The following is a 27,330-nucleotide window of genomic DNA, read 5'->3' on the forward strand; positions in this document are numbered from 1 at the left end:
TCGAATATTTAATCGAATATTAGCGAATACCGAATCGAATATCTTGATTTTGTATTCGTATTCGTTTATTAGTCGAATCGAATCGAATATTTTTATTCGAATTCGAATCACAAAATTACGAATACGAATATCAAAATTCGAATACAAATACTGAATCGAATCAAAAGTATTTGATTCATTTACAACCCTAGTTGACATGCACAAAGACATTAAAAATTTTCTAATATTTTTGGGAAAATCCTTGATTTCTATTGTATCATAAATAGGGCTTCAATTCCCCTTCCAATCCTTAATCCACATATTTCTACACTTGTGAACTACTTTCCTTGTACAAGGATTCAAAATTTGAACTCGGCAAGCAAACTCCAAGAACCATGCAAATTGACGAATTCACATTGATGTTGATACATGCCCGAGAAGCATTCTTGTATTTCATTATATTGTCTTTTGTCTAGAGAAAGTCTATCAAGAGTTTAAAGTCACCTCTAAACTAAACATATGTTTATTCTTAGATTAGACAATCCATGATAATGAATATTCAAAGAATTATAAAATAGATAAAATATCAACCTTTGTCTAAATCTAATTGAAGCTTAAAGTCATCTTTAAGAAAGTAATAGAATTAATCCCTTAAATTAGACAAAATGTTAGCATATTCACAAGCAAACGGATTCTGAACTTAGAATGAAACATTTAACGTGCCTTCACAAACAATTGACCAATTACTTCAAGTAGAGACCATCCCTCGAGATAGGAGAATATGACATAACTGTTACGACACTTTCCTAATGCATAACCAAGCATCGTGAATACTAAATTTCTTTCCTTTAGTTTTTTATGAAGTAAATTAAAGTGACAACTATTAAAGTCAATTAGATTACTACGCTTTCACGCGTACTAAGTTAAAACATTTACTGGCCAATCCCAAAAATTCTATGATATAGAACTCCACTTTGGTTCCTCATCTCAAAAGATATGACAACATCCAATACGGATAGTTTTCTTATCTACTCTTTGTGAGATTCAAGAGAAGGTAAGCCAATGAGTTTTATAGCATAACTTATGTAGAAAATCTTTGCGTCCCCTCCATATGCGGAGCACTTGAGTGGATAAGTAAGGCATGACACTAATCAATTTTGGATGGTACAAATCATCCTTACAAAATGGGACATTCAAATGGATAAATAAAAGAGAAATTTGTACAGAAAAAAGCATAGGCGACGAATAAACATCGTACAGAAAACTGGTGACTCTGATAGGGACTAACTAGATACTTAACTCAAAACATGCAGTTGGCCAAACTAGCCTAAAAATGAAGGACGTTACACTCCTCATTTCACAAGATTAGTTTTTTAGGGCACAAAACCCATCAAATCAATGTGAACCTCGCATTTGCATTTACTTGCTTGCCTATTTGAATGTGGATTAAACCCGACAATGCTTAACACCTCTTTATCAATGAGGTGTATGAACATAAGTGTTTTGGTAAACACTATTCACACATGAATATGCTCAAATATCTTTACAATGTCGATGATGTGTAGTCTAAGAGTATCCAAGTGATACTAACTACGCCAGCAGGCCCTCACGCCTCATGATGTATCTTTCGAATAACAAATACATCAAAATGTGGGTGACAATTCTATCCATCCAAGTTCTCATCTCATTTCTTCTTGATTAAGAGAATCGTTGTCTTAAGTCAAGCGACGAGCTATGATTTTTATGTGTCTGCACGTTAGAAGAAATAGATACTCATGGGATTAAAACTTGAAATTGTTTTCCAAAAATAAAAGTTAATAAGAACTTTTGTTTTGTTAGGAAATGTATCAACTATCTCAGCTTGATGTTGCTATTTATGTTCTTCAGCGCATACGAGATTCTCTCGTTTATCCATTCACTAGTGGACACCAATTTCATGATGTTCATGCATAATCGATGGAATCCAGATACGGACATTCATCATAGGGGGAGACACTTCTACCCTACTATCGAAGACTTTCAAGTCATCATGATGTTCTCTTGCGACATCCCATTGTGCCTTGCACCTCCATGAGTGGCAGTTTTTTATAACCTCCTACAAACATTCTTCGGCTTTGCTAGACAAGATGCTCAACGCATAATGGTAAATGAAACCATTGACTTGACATGATGGACTGAGTTGATCTTACACTCTGGAGGTGTAGAACGAGCAGACATACGATGAAGAAGGACGATGTTGAGATGCTCCTTGCTCATTTCCTATTGTGTCCAACAGAGACCCAACGACGGAGGTACATAGAAGGCGGAGGTGAGCAGTAGCCCAGGGTAAGGTTTTTGAAAATATATATATAAATAAAAGTTTAAACAAGAAGGGATTTGTCAAGTGAAGGTCAGATCAAACCCTGGCTATAAAAACGTTCATTTTAATCTGTAAACAAAACAATTAATTTTCTAAGTACAAAAAATAAATATGATAATTAAATATATCTTATATAATTATATAAGCAAATCTTATTTAACAGATGTTGCAAACAATCATCACAGTAACATAGAAATATGAACAAGTCACTTTTTTTTTAAAAACTTTTTACTCCATAAATTGCTTTCCAAATCCAAAGGGGCAATCTTGCTCTGGGTTTGTATTTAAAAAAAATTATCCAAGCATAGATAATGAAGAAATTCATTCCAAATCAACAGGGACAATCTGTTAAGAAATTTGTCTCAACTATGATTCTTATATTGATTTAATTTATTCCTTAAATTTAAGATTGAGTTATACAAAATAAATAAAAAATTAAAGTGGCTACTTTTTCTACAAAGTAAATTAATCATACAAAATCATTTATAAGAAACTTACAGAAATAAAGGATTTAGGCCACTTATAAATCATTTGACTTTGCTAGAAGCTCTGTTGTGCTGTGATTCCAAATAAGAACAAATGAATTAGTTACATTACACAAGCACTGAAAATAGTACCTTCTTTTCAATTGTTTCAAACCATGCACTTTATACACAGTACCTTCTTTTCAATAAATCTTCATAGCGTAATCTAAATCATTGAACCAAGTGAGTGATTTAAAAACAATCCCATTTCTAAAGTACAAAAACAGGCAACGAAGAAGATGGAGCTTTCTTTCAGGTGGATTCAGTTCACGCCTCTATAAATAGCACCATGACAAAGGTCATCCATGGAGTCGATGTCTCTGAAACCGTTAAATTCTCTCAAACAAGTCCACCCGCGACGAGAAAGGAAATCGCGGAAATCATCTTCTGTGTACAATGTCTTATCCTCCGTGTGGACTGGCATATGATCCGCCTCCTCATAGACGAACACTTTAATTGTCAATCCTAAAACACAAGTAGTTCATCTGGCTGTTGTCTAATAATAAATATTAATATATATAATTCTTATACACTCTTATCTCACAATGATTAGTCAAAATTCACATTCTAATGCTCATATCAATAATGGTCATATCAGGTGTTACCTTCATCAAGGTGAAGAGTGTAGTTCCCTAGAGGCATGTCTCTGTCCAGTGCCCGAACTATATTGTCTTCATCTTCTAGCCAAAATGCTCTCTTTGTTCTTATCCTAAATGACGACTTGATAGCTTGTTTTATGGCATCAGTACTTCCATCTATGCCAATCCTTTTAGTATAGTTGCCCCATTTAACAGATATAACCCTCCCATAATATGTGCCACCACCATTCTTTCCTGCCGCCAAAATGGAAGATATGCATGAATGAGAAGCAAGATAACAAAATAAAAGGAGAGTGGAAAATCGAGGTCTGTCGTTGTCAAGATCAGTATAATTAACATATTATTGTTTCCATAAACAATCAAGAATTAAAGAAAAACCATTTAGTAGGCAATGAGTAGATATATCAGTAAACTCCTAATGAACTGTTTTGTTATCAACATTACTCAGGTTGACATGGAAAAATCTACATGCCGAAAATGACAATAATCTAACAGAAAAATCCTGGACCATGATCTGGAAAAAAATATATACCAATCGGAAAAAAAAAATCACATAACTTTGGCAATTTCGTAATGTAATCCACAAAGATGATGACAAAATGCCAGTTTAGATTTTCAAATAGGCTTAATAAGTTTTCGGCCAAAGTGCATCAAAATGGAAGAAATTATGACATCATAAACTTCTTTGCATGAATGAGAAGCCAGATAACAAAATAAAAGGAGTGTAGAAAATCAAGTTTTGTCGATAGCAAGATCAACATATAATTACAATATTTCCATAAAAAATCAAGAATCAAAGAAATCATTTAGTGGGCAACGAGTAGATATAGCAATAAACTCCTAATGAGCCATTTTGTTATCAACATTTTTTAATGTTTACAAAAATGACAATAATCTAAAAATATAATCTACAATTGATCAATGATCATGTTTGCCAAGATGATTGAGCAATATACCAAATGAACCATAGAATCACACTATAATTTGGATCATGATCTAGAAAATTACTAGTATAGAAAATGAAGTAACAAAAACACAATATAACCTTGTACGTTATTTGGAAAAAAAATCTAACACCAAACCAAGAAAAAAATCACTTTCTATCTTAACATTGACGATATTGAGTCAATAAAGATTATGAGAAATACCAGTTTATTTTTTTTCAAACAGGCTCAATAAGTTTTCAATTAAAGTGCATCAAAATGTTATTCTTAAATGCCCTTTCAACAAGTTATAATACATGAATCCATCCAAGAGCTATTGCCTTTATCTCTTGCACCCAAAAAAATCTCTATACAAAAATGAAACATAAATAACACTATAAGTGGGATCATGATCCAGAAAATAACTGGTATAACATATGAAGTAACAAAACACACTATAAACCGTGATATTGAAAATATCTTAAACCAAACCAAAAAAAAATAATCACTTTCTATCTCAGGTTTGGCAATTTCTAATGGATTGATAAAGATTATGAAAAAATAATAGTTTGTTTTTTCAAATAGGCTTAATAGGTTTTCAACCAAAGTGCATCAAAATGATATTCTTAAATGCACTTTCAACAGGCTATAATACATGAAGCAATCCAGAGCCTATTTTGTTTTAATGTTATAGTTAGTATTAAAGAGTTCTGCTGACATAATTATAATTTTGAAAGAAAAAGTTGCAATTTTTTATTAAGAAACGTACATAACACACAAAATAGGAAACAGTAGTAAGTATTAGTCAAGACTAACCATTTCCAGGGTTGTCTCTCCAGTTCCATGTGGGAACACCATTAGGAATAACTGTATCAGAGGCAGTAATAGCAAGAGGATCTCCATCATGATCTAAACGACTTTCAAGATTGAGACTTGGTCTGGCATCAGCTGGAAACACAATATATGTAATTAAATACTCAGAGGACTAAATTCCTAATAACATTCTAAAACGAAGCGAGACTCAGATTTTTGGAGAAAAGTGGAAAGGTAGTTCCATATTTATTTTTGGTTGGATGAATCAAGACAAGACAAGGATTAATTAAATAACAGCAACAAAGTGCAGCTACGTGTTACAAGAACAACATTGAACAGAAAGTCAATAAATAAGCTAGAGTTAGAGACATCCACACCTTCTACAGGTCCGAAAATACTGGGGTCTTCGATGCCTACACACAAGAAAATAAAATTTTATTGCTTTCGGTGATCTAGTCTGTAATTGCTGCCTAGTCTGTAATTTTGATTAATTACAACAATCCATGTGCACTTATCATTGTATTGAATGATATGAAGCTTAAAAACTGAAACTATATTTGAAAAGCAATGAATTATTGAAACTATCAGTTTTGTCCTAAAACAACATATCTGTCAGGCACTTATAAGCATTTATCTTCTGCTTATGATGTTAATTCCGAAAGAACTAACTCAAGTAAAGATTAAACCAAGTTGAACAAACCAAAGACAGGTTATGACTGGTAAATAAATAATGGCAATGAACCTTCAAAAATTACCCTAGAACAACCGCAGTAATCGTAATACAGGCTTACCTTGCATGAAAGAGTCGACCTTTGAAGTTGAAGGGCTCTTGTAGTGAACAGAATTCTTGTTTCTCTCAATCAAAATCTCATCTATTTCCTTGTAACACGACATCTTAGCTGACCCACTTCCACTTCCTCCACTAACTCCTCCGCGGTCTTGCTGCTTGGCTTTCTTAAATTCCTTCAGAAGGTTCCTCCATTTATCTGTACACATCGTCGGTGAACGATCGAAACCCTTATGTCTCATCTTGGAAGAAATCTGCTCCCATAAATGCTTATTCGATTTGGATGTATTGAATAACGAATCCATCTCTCGTCTAAGACCAATTAGGGTTCGAGTCTCATCTTGAATCCAGGTCTCGGCCCGCTTCTTCGGAGCCTTGTTGTTTGTTTCGTGACTGCTATCGTCACCGCCGCTTCCGCTGCTGTTATTGTCAGCCATACCGATGAGTAACTGTTGCTGACGATTTTGTGGTAGAAGGGTTCCGTTGGAAGAGGGGACTTCGATCAACATATCTTGGCCTTCGTCTTCGTCGTCTTCGTCCTCTTTGTATAAATCAACCGGCGGAGCCTTGGAAGGCAAGAACATTGTTGAATCACAATGTCTGATGATGATGCCGACCGAACTGTTCCAAATTAACGTAAGCGGTAGGGGCAAAATGAGATGAACTGGCGGACGGTGAGACGAGTCAATGGGCCCCTCCGCAAGGGTAATAAAAACAATGGGCGAATCAAACCCCCTTAAAGATCATGACATACATTGAAATATTAAAGTATGTTTATTTTATATGTCCTTAATTATTTTCAATTTCAACCAGTTCAAAAACATGAATAGTCTGGCAGCACTACAGGAATTTCTTTAGGAAAAATAACTTGAATTAACTTCTTTTGTTGAAGGAGGAGTCTATCATTTTCTATAAGCAAAAAAATAGAAATTGAAGCTATTAGATTAGAAGAACTTTAAGTTTGGGGTTATTTTAAAAATTTAGAGGGAGAAAAAAAAATAATGATTTGTGATGATTTTGAGGAGGTGATGATTATTTTTGAAAAAAGACTTAAAAAGTATTGATATATATAAATAAAATATAAAATAATAATTTAAAATAGATGATATTTTAGTATTTTGGTTAAAGATTTGAGTAATGTGATAGATAAAAATGAGTGATGTGATAGATAAAAATGAATGAAGTGATATTTGATTTTGTATGAATTTTTTAAAAAATTTATACCGAACAAGGTCTTAGACTTAGTTGGAAATACTCTGTCTACTTTAAGGTCAAAATGTAGCTGACTATTAAGTGTAATTAATATTTAAATTGTATTGGTGTTGATTGTTGAAAATTTACAAGATAAAGAGTACAAAAACATGTTAAAAAACTCAGGCAAAAAAAAAATTAATCCACTGCACAAAATATCTCACAAAATAATCTTAACTTAGTTTAACCCAAGAGTAGGTAGAATAGAAATGAGTCAAACAATACACATAAATATATAGTAATTTGGTTAAAATTAACAAACTAGAGTCACTTTTAACACAAATTAGGGTTAGAACAATTTTATCTCAATAAAAAATAAAAACTCATTTTATATTTTATACTAATCTCAGCTCATATAACAATAATGTTGTTGTAGGTAACCCATTTTTACATCCCAAAATTAAAATAGGTATGTCCGGTCTAGTATGATGGTCATACTTGATTATTGGACCGGGAGAACAAAATGAGGAACGCATTCCGAAAAATAGCTTAGAATAACCCTTGAAAAAATGGTCTAAACGCAAATTTTTAAAAATACTCAAACTTCAGAAGATCCAACACTTTCTGATTGACCGGTTTAGAAAATCATGAACTTTGTTATTGGGTAAAATGTATAGAACACATATTTTTAGGTTTGTTCTTTCTTGCACTTAAACACCACTTTCATGAAAAGTCGGAATTCGGGAGACCTGATACGTTCAAAAATTATGAAATTTAAGTATAATATTATTGTTTGCAATTTTATGTAAAAGGCTTTCAAATGGGCAAAATAGTCAAAATCGTGTCAAATCGGATAGGTCAAGGCTGAGTCAACAAAATTCAACACATGTGTTCCCGCACGTTTAAGGCTTTTCAAATGTCCGAGTGACACTATGTTGAATCTAGGCGCGCCTCATTTAAAAAATGCCCAAATGCCTTGATTTTGGTGATTGACTGAAGGAAGACCAACAAGGACCTTCAACTTTAAAAATTCACCCACATCGCTATACTCAATAATTTTGGATGATCTTGAATGTTTTGGAAATCTTGAATAGTCATCTACAAGGCACGTTTGAATCCTAATTATAGTCGAAGCTCTTAACCCCAAGATATCGACGGTGCAAGATGATGCGACAAAAATATGATGAAACAGGGCATGCTTACGGTTAGAAATTCATAACTTGAGCCACAAGTCTTCAAAATTGAATTTCTACCTATGGTTGAAATCTAAGACACATTCCGATTGAATGACACTAGTCTTGAGTCTCCATTTGACGACTAAGGTGGTTTATGTAACCCAATAACTTGGTGCAAATACATCAACTTCAATCTTGGAGCGAACTGAAGTTTGATGTGACTTTGAAAAATCATATCTTTTGACACACTTTACCAGATCTTAGCCCATTGTAGCAGAAAAAGCGCGCGCTCGTGAGGCATCGGATCGGCTAACGCCCGTTAACCAGATCACTAATGGAACGCCCGAACGCAACTACGCCTTAACAGATCGCTGATGGAATGCCAAACGTGTGCAAAACGATGTCGTTTTAGCCTCTGGTCGTCTTCTTCGTCGTGACGCCGCGAAGATAAGGATGAAGACCCATCTTTGATTTTTCCAACTTGGAACTTAGTTGATAGTCCACATTTCGGCTGATTCAAAAGCTGAAATGACCACCCTACTTTGGTGATCATTTCTTCTACTTCCATAGGGGTGATTCATCCCTATATCTACAAGTGGGATCAAGAACAGCCAAAATGCCATTAATGGTATTTAGCTGATTCGATCCAGTTGAAGCCTCCACCAACTAAGAGTTGCTATAAATACATCCCCTATGTCATTCTGAATCCAATGAATCCAATCTTCACCTTCAAATCGCGATTTACATAAAATCCGTCATTGAAGCTCAAAGCTTCTAGATTTTTCAAAAATCCGTTTAAAACCTTAAAGTTTGGATCTAAGTATCCCAAAAGTTTTCCTAAGGATCAAAGAGTGTTCTTCAATCCTTGGTAAGGTTTCAATAATCCCTTAATTCATATTTACATATTGAATTTGAAATTTTATATTTCAAATTGTATAAGCTTGTATGTTTTTTGTTATGGTGTTTTATGGTTGGATATTAAAACTTTCTAGATATGTTAAAAACATTCAATCAACCTAAAACAGAAAAACCCAAATTTGAATCTTAAAAAAAAAACGTATTTGCTGTTCTTGGTCTAATTCTCTTGAATCACAGCCCAGAATGCATCCAAACATGATTGTAATGATGTTGGACAACTGTTTGAATCGTATTTGATCTATCCTGATCATGTTTGATTAAAATCAAAATTTTCAAAAATAATTGAATTTTTGAGTTTTTGATTTGGTCAAAGTGAACGACCAGTGTTCTTGTTTTGGTACAAATCAAGTATATTAGATATAAGGAAGTTATTGGATAACTCATTTCTCCTCAAAACAACTTTAAAATTAAAAATTGAAATTTTGATCACAAACTATTTTGAACGATTTGATCACATCCATGTTGATTAATACCTTGAGATGATGATCAACATGTTCTTGGGAGCTTTGTGAAGTTACTCAAACCCTTGGATAAAAGAATTCATGCTAAAAAAACGAATTAAAAAAATTACACTCTTGTGTTCTTGAGAACCGAGGTTTGTTAGCCTAGGATCGAAAGATCCGACTGAGGATCCTTGGTCCGGACCAAAAACCTAGGACTGAGAAATTCGTACTGAGGACCAAGACCTAGAACCAAGAAGATCGGTGTTCTTGAGTTAGGACCGAGAGGTCCAACCGATCTTCTTAAGCTAGAACCGAAAGATTTGACTAAGGATTTTCATCTAAGACCGAGAGGTTTGACTTAGGACCGAGTATCCCTAAACCTAAGACCGATGAACTTAGCCTAGAGTTAACCTAGGACTAGTGGGTTTGTACACCTAGACTAGTAATATAAGTGAAGGACCGAGAGTTCTTAACACATAGACCGAGGGACTTCACTACTCTAATCGAAGATCCCAAGCCTCGATCCAGACCGAGGGTTTTTAGACCCCGACCCATAAAAATGGACCTAAGGCTTAGGAATCCGGTCCTAAGGTCTGTTTGGTTTCACTTTTTAAAACCCCAAATTATTCTTAATAATTTAATAATCCAAACTATTTTCTAAAAATCCCGAAAAAATAAAAAATGATTTCAAAATATTTTTGGAAATTTTCCACAAAGATATTTTGATTAAGGCCTGTTTGGTATTTATTTCTAAACCCTAACATCCTTAAAATGATTGATATTCTTCAGGTATAACCCCCCTAGTTATCATCAGCAACATGTACCATAATTTAAATATTGTTGTTTCAATATTTTAAATAACGCTAAACCTAGAAAAATGACTAAAATCGAAAAAATAATCGGTTAAAATTCAAACGTTATACAACTGATTTTCATAAGCCAACTTTATAAGTAGAGATTGTTTTTTAAATGGGTACAGAGGATGAAGCGCAAAAACTCTTTCTTGAGTATCACCAAACTACGAACTAAAAGAAAATTATGATCAATATGTTTGTACACGTATGCCAAATTTTATTGATTTTCAAAAATCAAATGGCGACTCTGTTTCAAAATAAATAAACTCTTAAATTAATTATTTTTAATTAATTTTAAGTAAAGGATTTCAAAAAAAGATCAAATTATGATTTGATTACTGAAAATCCTCAGATTATTTAAACTTGAACACCGTAATTAATTATTTTTAATTAATTTTAAAAGTTGTCAGGAATAATTTAAAAAATATTTTAAATAATGTTTTATTTTAAAAGAAAATTTCATACACGCAAACCGAAGTTAAAATTCTCGAACCTTGAGCTTTTTGAGGAAACCAAAAGAAATAGTTTTTTTGGGGGTTACAACCTGTACTAGAAAATATCATTTCACGAGAAAATGAACAAATTTTAAAGAGCGAGAGTTAAAACTAAAATGTGAAGATACAAATAAAATAACATACAAATTTTAAAAACGGGTGACTCTACTTGGGACTAACTAGATGATTAACTAAAAATATGTAATTGAACAAATTATCATAACAATAAAGTACATTACACTCCTCATTTTGCAAGAATCTTTTTTTAGGGCAAGAAACCTGTCAAAACAATGTGAATCTCACATTTGTATTTGTTTTTCTTGCTTGAATATTTGCATATAAATTAAACCCGACAAGGCTCAACACCTCTTAATCGATAAAGTATGTAAACATAAGAATTTTGGTAAATATTGTTTGCACATGAATGGGCTAAAACGCCTTTTGAATGTTGAAGCTATGTAGTCAAAGAGTATCCAAAGGATACTGTTACTACACCAACAAGCCATCACACCCAAAACAATGTATCACTCGAAGACGTATACATATAATCGTGGGTGAGAATTCTATTCACCCAAGTTCTCATCTCATTTCTTCTTGATTATGACAATCGTTGTCGTAAGCCAATCTACGTGCTATATTTACTAATTATTTTAATTCTATAAAAAATAAGCGCTTATAAGATTAAAACTCGAGATTATTTTCTAAATATAAAAGCTAATTAGAACTTTTAATTTGCTAGGAAAATGACAGTTTTATCATAGCAATGCTTGTAGCAATACCTCAATGTATTCATCGAGAATCCTAGTTCATTTGTACCCTTTGGTCTAAATAAGATTCTATCGCTTGCTCTCATGAAGATTGATGAGGCGTTGATGGCTCAAATGTATGGTAGATGGAGTACGGGCGCACGTGCTTTCGTCATCAGGGACAAGCTTATATGCCCCACGATCGAGGACTTTCAAGCAATTCTTAGGTATTGATTCGTCGAACTCATGCATCTAGTTCCTTACCACTCTCAAGGACCAAAAGAGATACTCCGGAGCTTCTTTGTTTATTAATCCCTACAGATCATTGCTGGATGATTTCTCAACATGTAGAAACTTGACAATATTATTTGGCATTTTTAAAGATCGAACAAAAACACCATACAACATAGGCGCATCATGAAAGTGCTTCTAGCTCATTATCTTATGCGTCCCGCTGAAGCAGACATCCTTATCTCAGGCTCATTGAGGTAGTTCATACCATGATGATATATTCTCATGGAATAACTAGTCTTGTTCTCACTAAGACCCTCATAGATCTTAGCGACTTCCTTCCTGGCCCAACATTTTATTCTCAAAATGGATCACCCTTGGTCCTATATTTATGGTTCTTGGACAAGTTGCACTTCCTGCCTCATCCTTCACTCTTTTATTCCTCCTTTGCACACCTATATGTGCAAAGGATAGTTGAAATCGACCCATCCATGCTATCTCCGATGATCATCCCATTTGTTTCATCATTCCATGGTATCATTTTGATACTATAAAGTATGAGATGAATGATTTTCCATTCATCGTATTTTACAAATTATAAGAGGCTACCCGTACGGTACCACTTCTCTATTTTGACAATTCGACATGCGAAGAGCCATTCCATGGGAAGGCATTGTTCCTTAGGACATGAGTCATATTTCCTAACGTCTTTACTCCAGTTATCCACACATGTGTGAGAATGCCAATTCAACTCAATTTCTTGCATGTTGGATTAATGTTGTTGTTGAAGCCAATGCACTTCATCATCTAATTATTATTGAAGGGATTGTTGACCTTGAATTAGAGAAGTCTGAAGACGAGACAAGCTGAGGCGATTAAGAGAAACTCTTTTATTCTAGTACCTTTGTACACGAGTAACATCAAATTTGTACAAACTATGTTTATAATGATGATTAGATTTAGAAATTGAGTGTCTATTTCAAATCTTAAGACATTATTTGCATGGTTGGCAACGTAATTTGCCATCTAACTTTTTTAAACGACCTCATGGTTTTTTACATGATTTTACTTTCATATTGTATGTTGTATTTCTTGCATGCATGGTATAAGAAGAAATAGACGTTCATAATAAAAAAATATTTTTTAAAAAGAAAAACATATATTTTGGCACTAATTAAATCCTATTTCGTATAGGTCATGGATTTGCTCCTTCTGGTCATAGTTTCCATGTATCTACAAAGATTTCTTGAGGACTCTCTTTCTTATACTCTATATAGGTAGTACCATATCTCTAGCTCATATGAGGATTGACACATGGATGATGGAACATATGCAGCATTGGTAAGACAGATGTACTCAGACATACACCATTGGTCCATATTGCATTATTCCTACCATCGATGAGTTTCAAACCATGTTGCGCTCCCCTCTCGAGATCTCATATATCTCCCTCCTATAGAGGATGCGTGACCCTCTAGAGATTTGACAGACTTTCTTCACCGCTGATGATCATACGTCCTACTTTTTAGCTTGAAATAGAGGTATAAATATATTTATGTGGTAGTAACTTATGGAGAGATCTACTAACCATGATGATCAAGAGATGACATATCGCAAGATCTTAGCCATCCTCATGGCTCATATCTTGTTATTCCCAAATAAGACCCATAGACCTTCCTATCGAATCTTGAAAGTGGTCGTGGTTATAGAAAATGCCCAAATGGATATATTATGGATCATTTTGGCAGAGACTATTCTTGAGTTCGTCAGACCCTTTCTAGGTAGACCCATATGTATAGAAGGGGATCTCCCTTATCCTTTACTTGTGGATGATGGAAAAACTTAAGTCCATTCCTCCTTCCATTTATGTTGTCTACTATGATCACGCTCGAAGACTTGAAAAGAGAGTTGTTATAGCTTCACGCACTCGATGTTTTTCATGGAAAACCTATTGAGTTATGGAACCTACACTTATAATAAGCTCTATATTGTTAATTAGAGTTTATTGAGTTTGTATTTGGTTTTGGGCTTGAGCCTGACTAAGAGTTATTTAGGTTTATTATCTGAATGTTACCCTATAAATATGTGATTATTAAGGGTTTACGAAAACTAGACATAATTCTATAGAGATAAAGTGTGAGGCAAAAACTATGTATTCCTTCTTCTTCTTTTTCATAGTGAAGTCTGGTGGCGGCTGAAGTGGATGTAGCTCAATTTGAGTGAAATACTATAAATCTATGTCTTCTTGTGTTCTTCTTTCTTGCGTTTTTACAGATTGTTTTAAGTAGGTCGAATTTGAGAGATACAAATCCTTATAACTAGTATTAAAGTAGTTAGGCTAGATCTGAGCATTGGAAACGATGGCAAACAAGAGTAGTATAGGACATAGAATTGGAAGAATTGATGGGACAGATTATGCTTTCTAGAGAATGCAGATTGAAGATTATCTCTATGGAAAGAAGCTTCATGTTCCTTTGAGTGAGACTAGAAAAGATGGATGAAGCTGAATGGAAACTCCTTGATAGACAGGTTTTGGGAGTTGTCCGATTGACGCTAGCCAAGACGGTTGCTCACAATGTAGCAAAGGAGAAGACCACCATGGGTCTAATAAAAACTCTTTCTGATATGTATGAGAAACCACCTGTTAACAACAAGATACACTTATTGAAAAAACTCTTTTACTTAAGAATGGTTGATAATACTTCTGTCACTACTTATTTGAATGAATTCAATACAATTGTGAATCAATTGCTATCTGTTGAGATTGATTTTGGGGATAAAATTAGTGCACTGATTTTGTTAGCATCTCTACCAAATAGTTGGGAACCTATGAGGGCAACAATTAGTAATTTAGTTGGAAATACTAAACTGAAATTTGTTAAAGTTAGAGATCGTATTCTTGCTAAAAAGGTTCGTAAAATTGATTCTAGTGAAATGTTTAAAATTTCTGCTCTAAATGTGGAAAATAGGGGCATAAGTAATGATATAAATTTCAATCGAGGTAAGAGCAGATCTATGTCGAGGAGCATGAGGAGTCAGTCCAAGTCTGGGCGGACATTTGAGTGCTGGAATTGTGATAAATAGGGTCATTTGAAGAGGAACTGTGAAACACCGAAAAAAAATGGTGATGATAAAAATGATGCAACCAACGTTGTTACAGAAACTGTCACTAATGCGTTACTTCTGTCTATTGATAGCCCGATAGATTCATGGGTTTTGGACTTGGGAGCGTCTTTCCACACCCACTGCCCACAAAGAATTAATGGAGAATTATGTGGCTGGAAATTGTGGTAAAGTTTATCTTGCAGATGGTGAGCCACTTGATATTGTTGGCATGGGGATATCAAATTGAAGATGGAAAATGGTTCTGTTTGGAAGATTAATAAGGTGAGACACATTCCATGTTTAATGCGCAATTTGATTTATGTTACACAACTTGATGAAGAAGGTCACAATTTCAGTTGTGGAAATGGTGCATGGAAGGTGACTAAAAGAGCAATAGTTCTTGCTCGAGGTCACAAAACAGGAACGTTATACACGACTTCAACTTGTAGAGAAACAGTTGTTGTTATAGTTGATGACTCGAAAAATAGTGATTTGTGGCATTGTAGGTTGTGTCATATGAGCAAAAAAGGGATGAAAATTCTTTTGAAGAATGGACAGATTCCAGAACTGAAGTCTGTTGAACATCATTTATGTGAAAATTGTATTCTTGGAAAACAGAAATGGGTGAGTTTCTTAAAGATTAGGAAGGAGCTCAAAAAGAAATGCTAGAGTTGGTACACACTGATGTGTGGGGACATGCACATGTTTCTTCTATTGGCGGATCACAATACTACGTAACATTTATAGATGATTCGACAAGAAAGTTATGGGTATACTTTATGAAGCACAAGTCTGAAGTATTTGTTATTTTCAAGAAGTGGAAGACTTTGGTTGAAAATGAAATAAATCAAAAGGTTAAATGCTTGAGATCCGACAACGAAGGAGAGTACATTAGTTCAGATTTCAAAGAATATTGTGATATAAATGAGATTAGTATGATGAAGACTGTTCCCGGAACACCTCAAGAGAATGGAGTAAATTAATAGATGAATCGAATATTGAACGAACGTGCTAGGAGCATTAGATTACATACATGGTTGCCTAAAACTTTCTGGGACGAAGTTATCAATAATGTTGCCTACTTGATAAATAGGGGACCCTTTGTTCCTCTTGAATTCAAAATGCCTGAAGAAGTCTGGAGCAATAAAAAGGTAAATCTTTCTTATTTGAAAGTGTTTGGTTGTTTATCATATGTTCATATTAATGAATGTGATAGGAGCAAGCTTGATCCAAAGTCTAATAAATGTTTTTTCATTGGTTATGGTGATATCGAGTTTGGTTATCGTTTCTAGGATAATGAAAATCGGAAGATCATTCATAGCAGAAATGTTCTTCAATGAACAGGTTCTCTATAAAGATTGTGTTGGGAAGACATCAGATGGTGATTCCAAGTTGAAAGAGACTGGTATGATCGATTTGAGAGAATTTTCAGCTGAATATATACTAACTATCGAAGAATACCAGTGTGTTGTTGAAGATGAAATCGTTTAGAACGTGGCCCTAGAGGCAAATTAGCAAACACCGGTTATACAGTTGAGAAGATCATCAATGAATCGAAAACCAGACGAGAGGTGATCTCCATCTTTGAACTATATATTGTTGACAGATAGAGGTGAACCTGAATGCTATGAGGAAGCAATACAATATGATGAATCGGTTAAGTGGGAGTCTGCGATGAAAGATGAGATGGACTCTTTGACGTTGAATTAGACTTGGGAGCTCACTAAGCTACCAAAGGGAAAGAAAGAACTTCACAACAAATAGATCTCCAGGATTAAAGAAGAACATGATAAAACCATGAGGTACAAGGCAAGATTGGTTATGAAAGGATTTCAACAAAAAGAAGGTATTGACTATAATGAGATCTTCTTTCCAGTAGTTAAATTGATGACAATCAGAACTATTATGAGTTTGTTTGTGAAAGAAGACCTTCATCTTCAATAAAAGGATGTCAAAACTGCTTTTCTTCATGGTGATTTAGATGAAGAGATTTATATGCAACAACTAGAAGGATTTGAAATCAAAGGAAAAGATGAGCTTGTGTGTAAACTTCAGAAAAGTCTGTATGGTTTGAAACAGGCTCCAAGGCAATGGTACAAGAAGTTTGATAGCTTAATGAAAAGTAACAATTTTCTGAGGTGTAAAGCTGATCATTGTTGCTATATCAAGAGATTTGATAAATCGTACATTATTCTACTCCTCTACGTTGATGACATATTGATTTCTGGAGCAAGTTTGTATGAGATTAACAAGATCAAGAAAGAATTGTCTGAAAAGTTTGCAATGAAGGATTTAGGTGCTACAAAACAAATCCATGGGATGAGAATTTTCAAGGATGAAGAAGTTATCAAGCTTTCACAAGAAGAATATGTGAAGAAAGTTCTTAGCAGGTTCAACTTGTATGATGCAAAATCAGTTACTACCCACTTAGCTAGTCACTTCAGACTATCTAAAGATTAGTCGCCTTCAACAAAGGAGGAGAAAAATTACATGTCCACTATTCTGTATGCCTCTACCATTGGTTGTATTATGTATGCGATGGTTTGCACAAGACCAGGCATAGCACATGCAGTGAGAGTTGTTAGCAGGTTCATGAGCAACTCAGGTAGACAACATTGGGAAACAGTAAAGTGGATACTATGATACTTAAGAGGAAGTACGAGTCTCGCTTTGTGGGTTTGGAAGGATATGTTGATACGGACAATGGTGGTAATGTTGATAGTAGGAAGAGCAAAATAGGGTACATTTATACTTTGGGAGGTACTATAATCAGTTGGGTTCAAAATTGTAGAAGATTGTTGCTCTTTCTAGTTGGAGGCAAAGTATGTTGTTGTGACAGATGTTGCTAAGGAGATGGTGTGGTTACAACCCTTTTTGCAAGAATTGGGTCAAGACTACGAGGGAAGTGTGTTGCGATGTGATAGTTAGAGTGTCATTCATTTGACAAAGAATCATGTTTATCATGGCAGGACGAAGTATATACAGGTTCATTATCATTTCATCCGGTCAGCTTTAGAAGATGGAGTATTAGCACTTGAGAAGATTCCCGGTAGTGAGAATCTAGATGATATGTTGACGAAAGTTGTGACAAATGAAAAACTGAAGTTGTGTGCAACTTCAGTTGGTCTTCTTCGTTAAGACACCGGATGGAAAGCCGCTACCGATCGAGAGATAATGAAGTTAACCTCCAAGTGGGATATTATTGAGTTATGGAGCCTACACTTATAATAAACTCTACATTGTTAATTAAAGTTTATTGGGTTTGTATTTGGTTTTGGGTTTGGTCCTAACCAAGAGTTATTTAGTTTTATTACATGAATGTTTACCCTATAAATATGTGATTATTAAGGGTGTACAAAAACTAGACATAATTCTAGAGAGATAAAGTGTGAGGAAAAAACTTTGTATTCCTTCTTCTTTTTCTTCATAGTGAAGTCTGGTGGCGGCTGAAGTGGACGTAGCTCAATTTGAGTGAACCACTATAAATTTGTGTCTTTTTGTGTTCTTCTTTCTTGCGTTTTTACAAATTGTTTCAAGCAAGTCGGATTTGGGAGATACAAATCCTAACAAAATTGGCTTTTCATTATGTTGTTTGTTCTAAAGGAGATTATCACCTATTGCACTATTTACCTACACATACAAATGGGAAAATGGTACGGACCTCCTATTGTAGGACCTTGTCCTATTGTTGGCGGACCAATCACAGTTAAGTTATACGATGTTTATCAAGGTATGTGACAATCTATGTAAACATTGCAGCCTCTCGATTATTGGTACAACGCCATTATCAAAGACATGAATCTCCATTGGATGATCAAAATAGAGATGGATATGGTAGAAAAGATGGAGGACTCTTTAAAATATGATGATTCTAAGTATGAAGTCTATCCCCTATCAATGAGTATATTTCTCCTCTCATCCATATTGACGCGACTTCTGTTGTGCTTGACCTCAACATGGTCATCGAATAAGGATAGGATGACGACTGTTCTCACTCATATTCTGATCTGAGTTCACCAAAATACGAGGATCAATGGAGATGGCACAATCATTTATCTGAGGAGACATACATGAACACTAATAGGCATCATGGAGCTCTTGATGATGCGCCCATGGAACAAGAGGTTGTAGCAGTCATTATGCCTACAACGACATAGGGAGTCATGCACTCTACCTACATTGAGCCTACGTGCTCGAATGGTTATCCCTTAGACATCAATTCAGACTCCAGGTTTGAACTCGAACATGACGCAACCTTGCTCACGGAAGATGATTCAAGAATTCAGAAGACTCCCACGTCGAGACGGATCTGGAGGAAGATCTAAACTATGAGTCTGATCTTTAGTTTTCTTAGGCATAAATTTATATCTACTTTTGCGTCCATGCACAACCTGTTGTGTGCATTAATAACGATATACTATTCTACAATTGTAAAAGCTATAATTTTTTATGCAACTCTTTGTTAATAAAAATCCAGTTATCAGTTTCAAATGTCTATTTCTATTTAGGACATGTTTGTATTTATGTGATTGAATGTAAAATGAACCTAAAATGAGAATTTGAAACAGGACGTTGATATGTGACATTTCTTCTAGGACGTTCATGCGCTTCTGCTACGATGAACCCACAAAGAGACCTTTTGATAGGTAGGTTCATTAAAATCATACTACCAAACCTCAAAATGGCAGAAATACCAAACTCAACCTTCCACCTCTATGCTTAACAAAATGTAGGAAATGATTAAAAGCGATGATGATGGCTATTACAAAGATGTCTAAGCACATTCATGTCCTTAGCACAAACGTTAATAAATTAGTGGCGGAGCCAACTCTCACTATTCAAACTAACTCCCTTTCTACCAAAGAGGTTATTTCTCCTAAAATCCCTATTCATGAGCAACCCTAGTACCCGAGATGCATGCTGCTGAGAACAATCGACAAAGTCGGGTTCAAAGCTTCAAGGCTCCTACTGAGAACGATAAAGCTTCTAAGTATGAAGATTATAAAAATGATGAGGATGCATACAACTAGACCTCCCTACAAGTCAATTCTACTAATCCTCCTGCCTCATCAAGGAATGCTCGCAAGAATCCTACTTAGCTAGTTGTGATAGAGTTTACGTCGCCACTACTAATGGAGTATTGGCACACGTGCAAGAATATTGAAACCTCATTACCGATCTAAAGGTAACAAAATAAAAATGCAAATGTAGATGCCATAAATGGCTAAAGGTAAGACCATCAAGAGAATTTATGATTGGGATGAGGGTTTTATAGAATCCAAGAAGGGGTTCATTTCCCATTACCTGTTATTGCCTGATTTGGAGAAATTTACTAGGATTGAAGACCCCACATTATTCTTTGATAAGTATATGGACGTCATGGGCCTCTACAATTAGATACTCTTACTATTCTCCATTTGTTTTCTTACTTTTTGACCGGGAAATCTTCTAGGTGGTACCTACACAACCAGATTTTTAGGTACACCGCGGATACAAAATGTACATCACCTTAAAGTCACAGAACATGACCTTATATTCATCAAGTAGGGGACATAGAATATTTTCAGCCCTTCATGGAAAAATAGAAGCTGGTTTAATCAAACATTGTGCTAGGGTCTAAAATCAAGGCCTCGGTCCTAAAATAATTCTAGCAACCTTTCTCGGCACCCGTTCTCGGTCCAATGGTGCACATGGACCAGATTTCTGTTTTATTGTATTAATATTTTGTTTTACTTTTCTTTTCTATTTTACAAACCGAATTCTGTTATTTTCTAGTAATTGTTGTAACCGAATATTCTGGGGCAAAACATCACCTATATAAGGCTGATCTTTCTTCCCCAAGGACCCATGAATAGAATAATGAATATATGAACTTCGGCCCTATTCGTCTATTATTTATTATGGACTGTTTGACATAGACAAATAGTATTTCTTTTCGCACCTTTGGTTCTTCTATCCCCTTCCCCAAATTCTTTATCGAAAACCTTCCACTACCCTTTGATTGTAGAATTTCCAGCGGTCTTAGAGATCAAGAACTTGATTCTTGAACCCATAAACACATCTTACGAAATAAGTCATAACATTCTTGGTATCAGAGCAAGACGATCCTCAAATGAAAGAAACCCGATAGCAACAAAGATGGATGATCTTAAGACCCTACTCGAAGGGTTGACTCAACAATATGCCTCCATGAATACTGCCCTGCAACAACACATGACCGAACAGGCTGCCTTGTACAATATCTTTCAGCAAAATATGGACAGAAGGTATGCTGCTGGAAAAAGCTTGACAACCATTGAAAGAGGTGCGTTTATTAATGGCCAAGATCCCCGTACCCGACCCTATGATATTGCTTCTTGCTACCTTCCTCCAACCCGACTCACAAATGTTAATATTCTTGAATTTGATTGGACTGATTTGGAGGACTGGCTCTTATTTGCCGAGCAAGTCTTTAGGGTGAGCAAGACGAATGATGCCACAAAGCTAGACGTTGTCCGCACTCACGTCTTTAAAGAGGCAAGAACGTGGCATGAATCATATTTGCAGAATTGCAACCAAAAGGTAGCCTTGACGTGGGATGCATTCAAGAGGGATCTCTTGCTACGATTCTGTCGCAGGCCCTTGTACAACACCAAGCCGTCGGTGCTGCCCAAACCATGCATTGTTAACACGGTCTGGCCGAGCACAAACCGGACAACCGATCCCAAGGAAGACCGGTGTTATACTTGCAATGAAAAATGGGAGCCCAATCATAGGTGTAAATCCATATTGTTTATGGCCCGTCTAATCAACAAGAAGTCCAAGAACTCGTTCAAGAATCCGTCCAAGAATCAGGTTTTTATGACCCACCTTTGCTGCTTGAGACAAGGGACGAACGTGTCATTATTTTGTACACTTTCACGGTCCAACAGGGTACCCCTCGGTCGCGGGTCAAGATAATACAAGACAACCAGCTAGAAAAGACCTTGGGAAATCATAATGTTGCTGCCACGATACAAATAAAGAGTAAAAAGGAATGCCAAAGTGTTTCACTTGTTTTGGAAGACACTCTAGAAAATTTCCAACAAATAATCAAAGGGCTCAACCAGCAACCCAACAATCGACCACCAGCCAGGAAGGTAGTTAGAAGACATGGCTATGTTGTTGCACATGTGTTGCTGGTCTGGATAAAGGACTGGGCTTGGTTGTTTGAAGACATTCTAGAGTATGTCCGGAAGAAAAATGGCCATTTTGCTGCACCTGGCGTGTTGGGCCGAAGGAAGGACTGATGTGGAGCGGGAAGACCGAAGGCTTCTAAGAAATACGGTCCTAGACTCCGACACTTGCTAGAGTTGCTGAAGTCCGGCCGAATTCTTTGAAATTTTGAACATGCGCATTAAAGGCTCGGCAGACCACGGTCTTTTTCGTCGAGGGCGACGAATTTTGAAGGGGGAGATAATGCTAGAGTCTAAAATCAAGGCCTCGGTCCTAGAATAATTCTAGTAACCTTTCTTAGCACCCGTTCTCGGTCCGATGGTGCACATGGGCCAGATTTCTGTTTTATTGTATTAATATTTTTTTTTGCTTTCCTTTTCATTTTTACAAACCGAATTCTGTTATTTTCTAGTAATTGTTGTAACCGAATTTTCTGGGGCAAGACATCACCTATATAAGGCTGATCTTTCTTTCCCAAGGACCCATGAATAGAATAATGAAGATATGAACTTCGACCCTATTCGTCTATTATTTATTATGGACCGTTTGACATAGACAAACCGTATTTCTCTTCGCACCTTTGGTTCTTCTATCCCCTTCCCCAAATTCTCTATCGAAAACCTTCTGCTACCCTTTGATTGTATAATTTCCACCGATCTTAGAGATCAAGAACTTGATTCTTGAACCCATAAACACATCTTACGAAACAAGTCGTAACACATTGATACATCCCTCACAGAGAAGGTTTAGATCGACCTGATGGCCGAAAACCTCAACGATGAGTACCACGATGGACAGGCCGAAAACCTCAACGATGAGTACCACGATGGACTTAGACTGGCAATTTTTACAAACATGATAACGCTAATCAAAGTGGGAAAGAACATGGATCGATCGAAGTCCCAAAAGAATATTGCCTTCATTCATCATGTAACGGGTATTGGGCGTCGAATGAAATTGATGAAGTTGAAGAATCAAAGCCTTTTGATGTGTTTCCAGCCCCACGAGCTAGTCCTCGTGACAATCAAAGTCACCCTAACTAAGGGCATTTCCTAATTAGGTTGTTGGTATGTCTCTAAGTTAAACTCAGAATGATCAAAATTAAACTCATTATCAAAATTAAACTCGTTATCTATGTTAAAAAAAAACTAGGGACATTTTCATTTAATTTTTTTTTTTAAATTTAAATTGTTGATTGAGAATCACTACTAACCTAATTTAAAAGTTTTTTTGGTTAAATTAAATTTGTTCTATTAAATTTATATTGAAAATATTCAACTTTAAATTGCGGAATTGGAAAAATGGGTTTGTCGTCTTGATCTTTTTGCTCAAGAACAACAACCTCAAAAATATCACAAGAAACCGTAAAATTTGCAGCAACGGGAAAATTGAAGATGAAGTTCACTAACCAACCCACAATTCACTAATTGTTTCTTTTTTATTTTATTTTTTCAATTAATTGCTTTTGGACCATTTTATAAAATAAAAAAATAAATAAACATAATATTTTAATAAAAATATTTTTTTGGATTTTTTTTAAATAATTTAATTTTTGTGTCCACAATATAAAACTCCAAAAATTGTGGGTTGATTTATTTATAACCATAAAATAAATTTATGAATATAATAAATTTAAATTCCCTTTATTTTCTCATTTCTTTTTTCACTTGTTTATTTATTTTTGAATAATTATTAATATTATTATACTTAAAAAATCATTATTCTATTTAATAGAAATTTTAAATCGGATAAGATTGGACAAATAAAAGAATAATATAAGTGTAAAATATTTTCTTAAAATGGCCAAAATATTATAAGTATAGATTGTTTTTTAATGAGCATGTGAGATATATTGCCAAAACACTTTTTAGGTGTAAAAGCACTGAACCTTTAATGAATCTCTTTTCTAAAGTCATTATTGTTCTATATGTCAATAATTTTCCCCCTAATTTTATAAAAAAAATTATGTGTTGACTTTTTAGTTACAAATTTATTTTTAAACAATTCCCCGATTTAATTTAACTTTATTTCAAAAATTTTAAAGATATATTAATATTTATATTTATTTCTTAAAATTCTAAAAAATCGTTTCTTCGAGGCTGACATTTTTAAACGCGTACATGGCACTCGGTAAAAAACCATGCCTAACGTGAGTTTTCTTGGTCAAAAACCATGACACAAGCCTGGGCTTCGTTTTTGGGTTGTGGTTTCAATAAAAAACGTATAATGTTTGGGCATTTTTTTTCCTGGTCATACCACCAGTTAGAAACCATGTCACATGGTTTTATCGCTCGAAAATCATCTCATGGACTTCCTTTTTCTCGGTCGGGCCCTCTGTTAGAAACCATGTCACATAGTTTTCTCGGTCGAAAACCATGTTATGAGCTGTGACAAAACACGTCGTAAACTATGCAAGTCATGTCGCCCAATTTCATAATCTAGTTAACATTTAAAAATTAACATAGTTCATACAAGTTTGTTTTTACTCGTGTACACAACAGTTCGTACATATAGTAAAGCTGAATAGATAAAATAAGTATATTGAAATAAAAGAGTTGCTCTAATTATTGGAGCCTATCTCATCCTCAACTGCTTCAACATCCTCATCCTAGCCTTCTAACTAAATGTTAATAACTCCATTAATGACAACTAGTTTGTGGAACGCCATGGCTTCATCAATGGCATCGACCCAAAGTGTCGAAAACAAGATCAAATAACTACATTCCACATGTTAGTATAGTGAAAATAGAGATATGAATTAATGGGATGCATGTCTTGAGGAATAAGTCCTTACCATGGAATTGCTTCTTGTCTTCCAAATTGACGGAAGAGCATGGTGGTTTCAATGGAGTTGGACTCCTCCAAACCAAGTAGAGTGATTTAAGGAGCACCCCTCATATTATACCTCATAATATCAAAGTGATACCATAGTACGATATAACAAATAAGATGATCATTCGTGATGGAATAATTAATGATGGATTCGGGTAACATTTGTGCCTAAAGATGTGCAGAGAAAGAGTACGAGCACTAGTAAAAAAAGTGGTATCAGTAAGGGCGAAAACCTTTACTAAAAGCATAAAATGCCGTTATTGAAACATATCTATAACGACAAATAAAACCGTTACCAATCGTCACAAAAATATACGTTACAGAAACTTCACAGGTATTAGTAATGGCTTTCGAAAGTCGTTACTAATAGTCAATGTACAACAGTAACGGTTCTAGCCGACTTAAAACCGTTACTGAAAGGATAAAATGTCATTACTGAAACATATCTGTAACGACAAATAAAACTGTTACCAATCGTTACAAAAACATACGTTACAGAAACATCACAAGTATCAGTAACGGCTTTCGAAAGCCGTTACTGATAGTCAATGTACAATAGTAACGGTTCTAGCCTACGTAAAACCGTTACTGAAAGGCATAATTATCAGTAACGGTTTTCAAAATCCGTTACTGATACATATTTGGGCAACAGTAACGGTTCTAGCCGAGTTAAAGCCGTTACTGAAAGTCATAAATTATCAGTAACGGCTTTCGAAATCCGTTACTGATACTTGTGAAGTATTTGTGACGGTTGTTTATTTGTTAAACCGTTACAGACAAATTTATAGTAACAGATTTTTATTTATTAAAACCGTTACTAAACCATTATTGTTTTTTTTTTCTTCCAAATTTTTACCTATATAAAACCACAATCATCATCAATAACCAAAAACCAAAAACCACAATCATCAATAACCAAACCAAAAAGCACAATCATTAATTCAAAACAATAATCATCCACAAACTACAATCCATCCACAAACTACAATCCATCCACAAACTACGTACAATCATATCACAAATCCACAAAAAATCATTAATTAACGTACTTCAAATAACATACATTTCAACTAACCAGAATTCAAGTGGGATGGACATCATCTTTAAGGGAGGGGCAGGTGGACATTGAGGGCAAGCACTGGGAATCATGGATAATAAGAAGTTCATCGTCTCTCATCTAAATCATTTCATCCCACATTCTATCACGCTCTACAAATGTTTGTTGTCTCTCCCTTTGAGCTTCTTCACGTTCCATTTTACGCTGATCGGAGGAGGGTACTTAATATTAGGACAAATTTATTACAGACAACTCTCTTTTGATTAATAAAGATATGAATCCGAAATTCTGAAAAAAGAAGAACTTACCAGATTGATCGAAAGGCAGCGGCGACAGTGATCGGAATGTTTGCGGGCAAAAGAAGAGAAACAGACGGAACAGAGAAGAGGGAAGAAGAACTTACCTGATTACGGGCGGATGATCGACGGAAGAAGAAGATCGGCGGAAGAAGAAGATCGACGGAAGAAGAAGAAGGTTTGATTATCGGCGGCGACTTCAGACGGAAAAAAAACGGGTGCGGAAGAAAACAGAAGAAGAAAAGAAAAGAAAGAAAGGAAGAAAGAAAAAAGAAAGAAGGAAGAAGGCGCAGGTTATTAATGAGTATCTGTAACGGTTTTCTCTATAACCGTTACAGATACTAGTAGAGAAGTTGAAAAGGCGGCCCACTTTCTGTAACGGTTATAGAAGAAACCGTTACAGATACTATATTAGTAACGGTTTTCTTCAAAAACCGTTACTGATATCCCTCATTAAAATCTTTAACTGAACCCTTATCTATAACGGTTTTCTTATTAACCGTTATAGATACTAGTAGAGAAAGATGAAAAGGCGACCCACTTTTTGTAACGGTTATAGAGGAAACCGTTACAGATACTATATTAGTAACGGTTTTTAACAAAAACCGTTACTGATATCACTCATTAAAATCTTTAACTGAACCCTTATCTGTAACGGTTTTCTTATTAACCGTTACAAATACTAGTAGAGAAGTTGAAATGACGGGCCACTTTTTGTAACGGTTATAGAGGAAACGTTACAGATACCATATTAGTAACGGTTTTTTTCAAACACCGTTACTGATATCCCTCATTAAAATCTTTAATTGA

General features: G+C 35.0%; 1 protein-coding gene across 3 annotated transcripts; it reads right to left on the bottom strand.

Moving 5' to 3' along the window:
• Positions 1-2,773: 2,773 nt before the first annotated feature.
• Positions 2,774-6,637, bottom strand: LOC124942376 (trihelix transcription factor GT-4). Of its 3 annotated transcripts, XM_047482865.1 has the most exons (5): positions 5,989-6,634; positions 5,575-5,610; positions 5,201-5,332; positions 3,468-3,695; positions 2,774-3,327 (listed from the first exon to the last, which is right to left on the bottom strand). In XM_047482865.1, exons 1-5 carry the CDS (start codon positions 6,566-6,568, stop codon positions 3,125-3,127), a joined length of 1,179 nt encoding a protein of 392 aa, XP_047338821.1. In that variant the 5' UTR covers positions 6,569-6,634; the 3' UTR covers positions 2,774-3,124. The 3 variants fall into 3 exon arrangements, with proteins under 3 accessions (XP_047338821.1, XP_047338823.1, XP_047338822.1); XM_047482867.1 differs by lacking the exon at positions 5,201-5,332 and having other exon boundaries at positions 5,989-6,637; XM_047482866.1 differs by lacking the exon at positions 5,575-5,610 and having other exon boundaries at positions 5,989-6,635.
• Positions 6,638-27,330: the final 20,693 nt, after the last annotated feature.

The sequence above is a fragment of the Impatiens glandulifera genome, chromosome 6 (genome assembly GCF_907164915.1).
Source record: "Impatiens glandulifera chromosome 6, dImpGla2.1, whole genome shotgun sequence".
Taxonomy (NCBI): domain Eukaryota; kingdom Viridiplantae; phylum Streptophyta; class Magnoliopsida; order Ericales; family Balsaminaceae; genus Impatiens; species Impatiens glandulifera.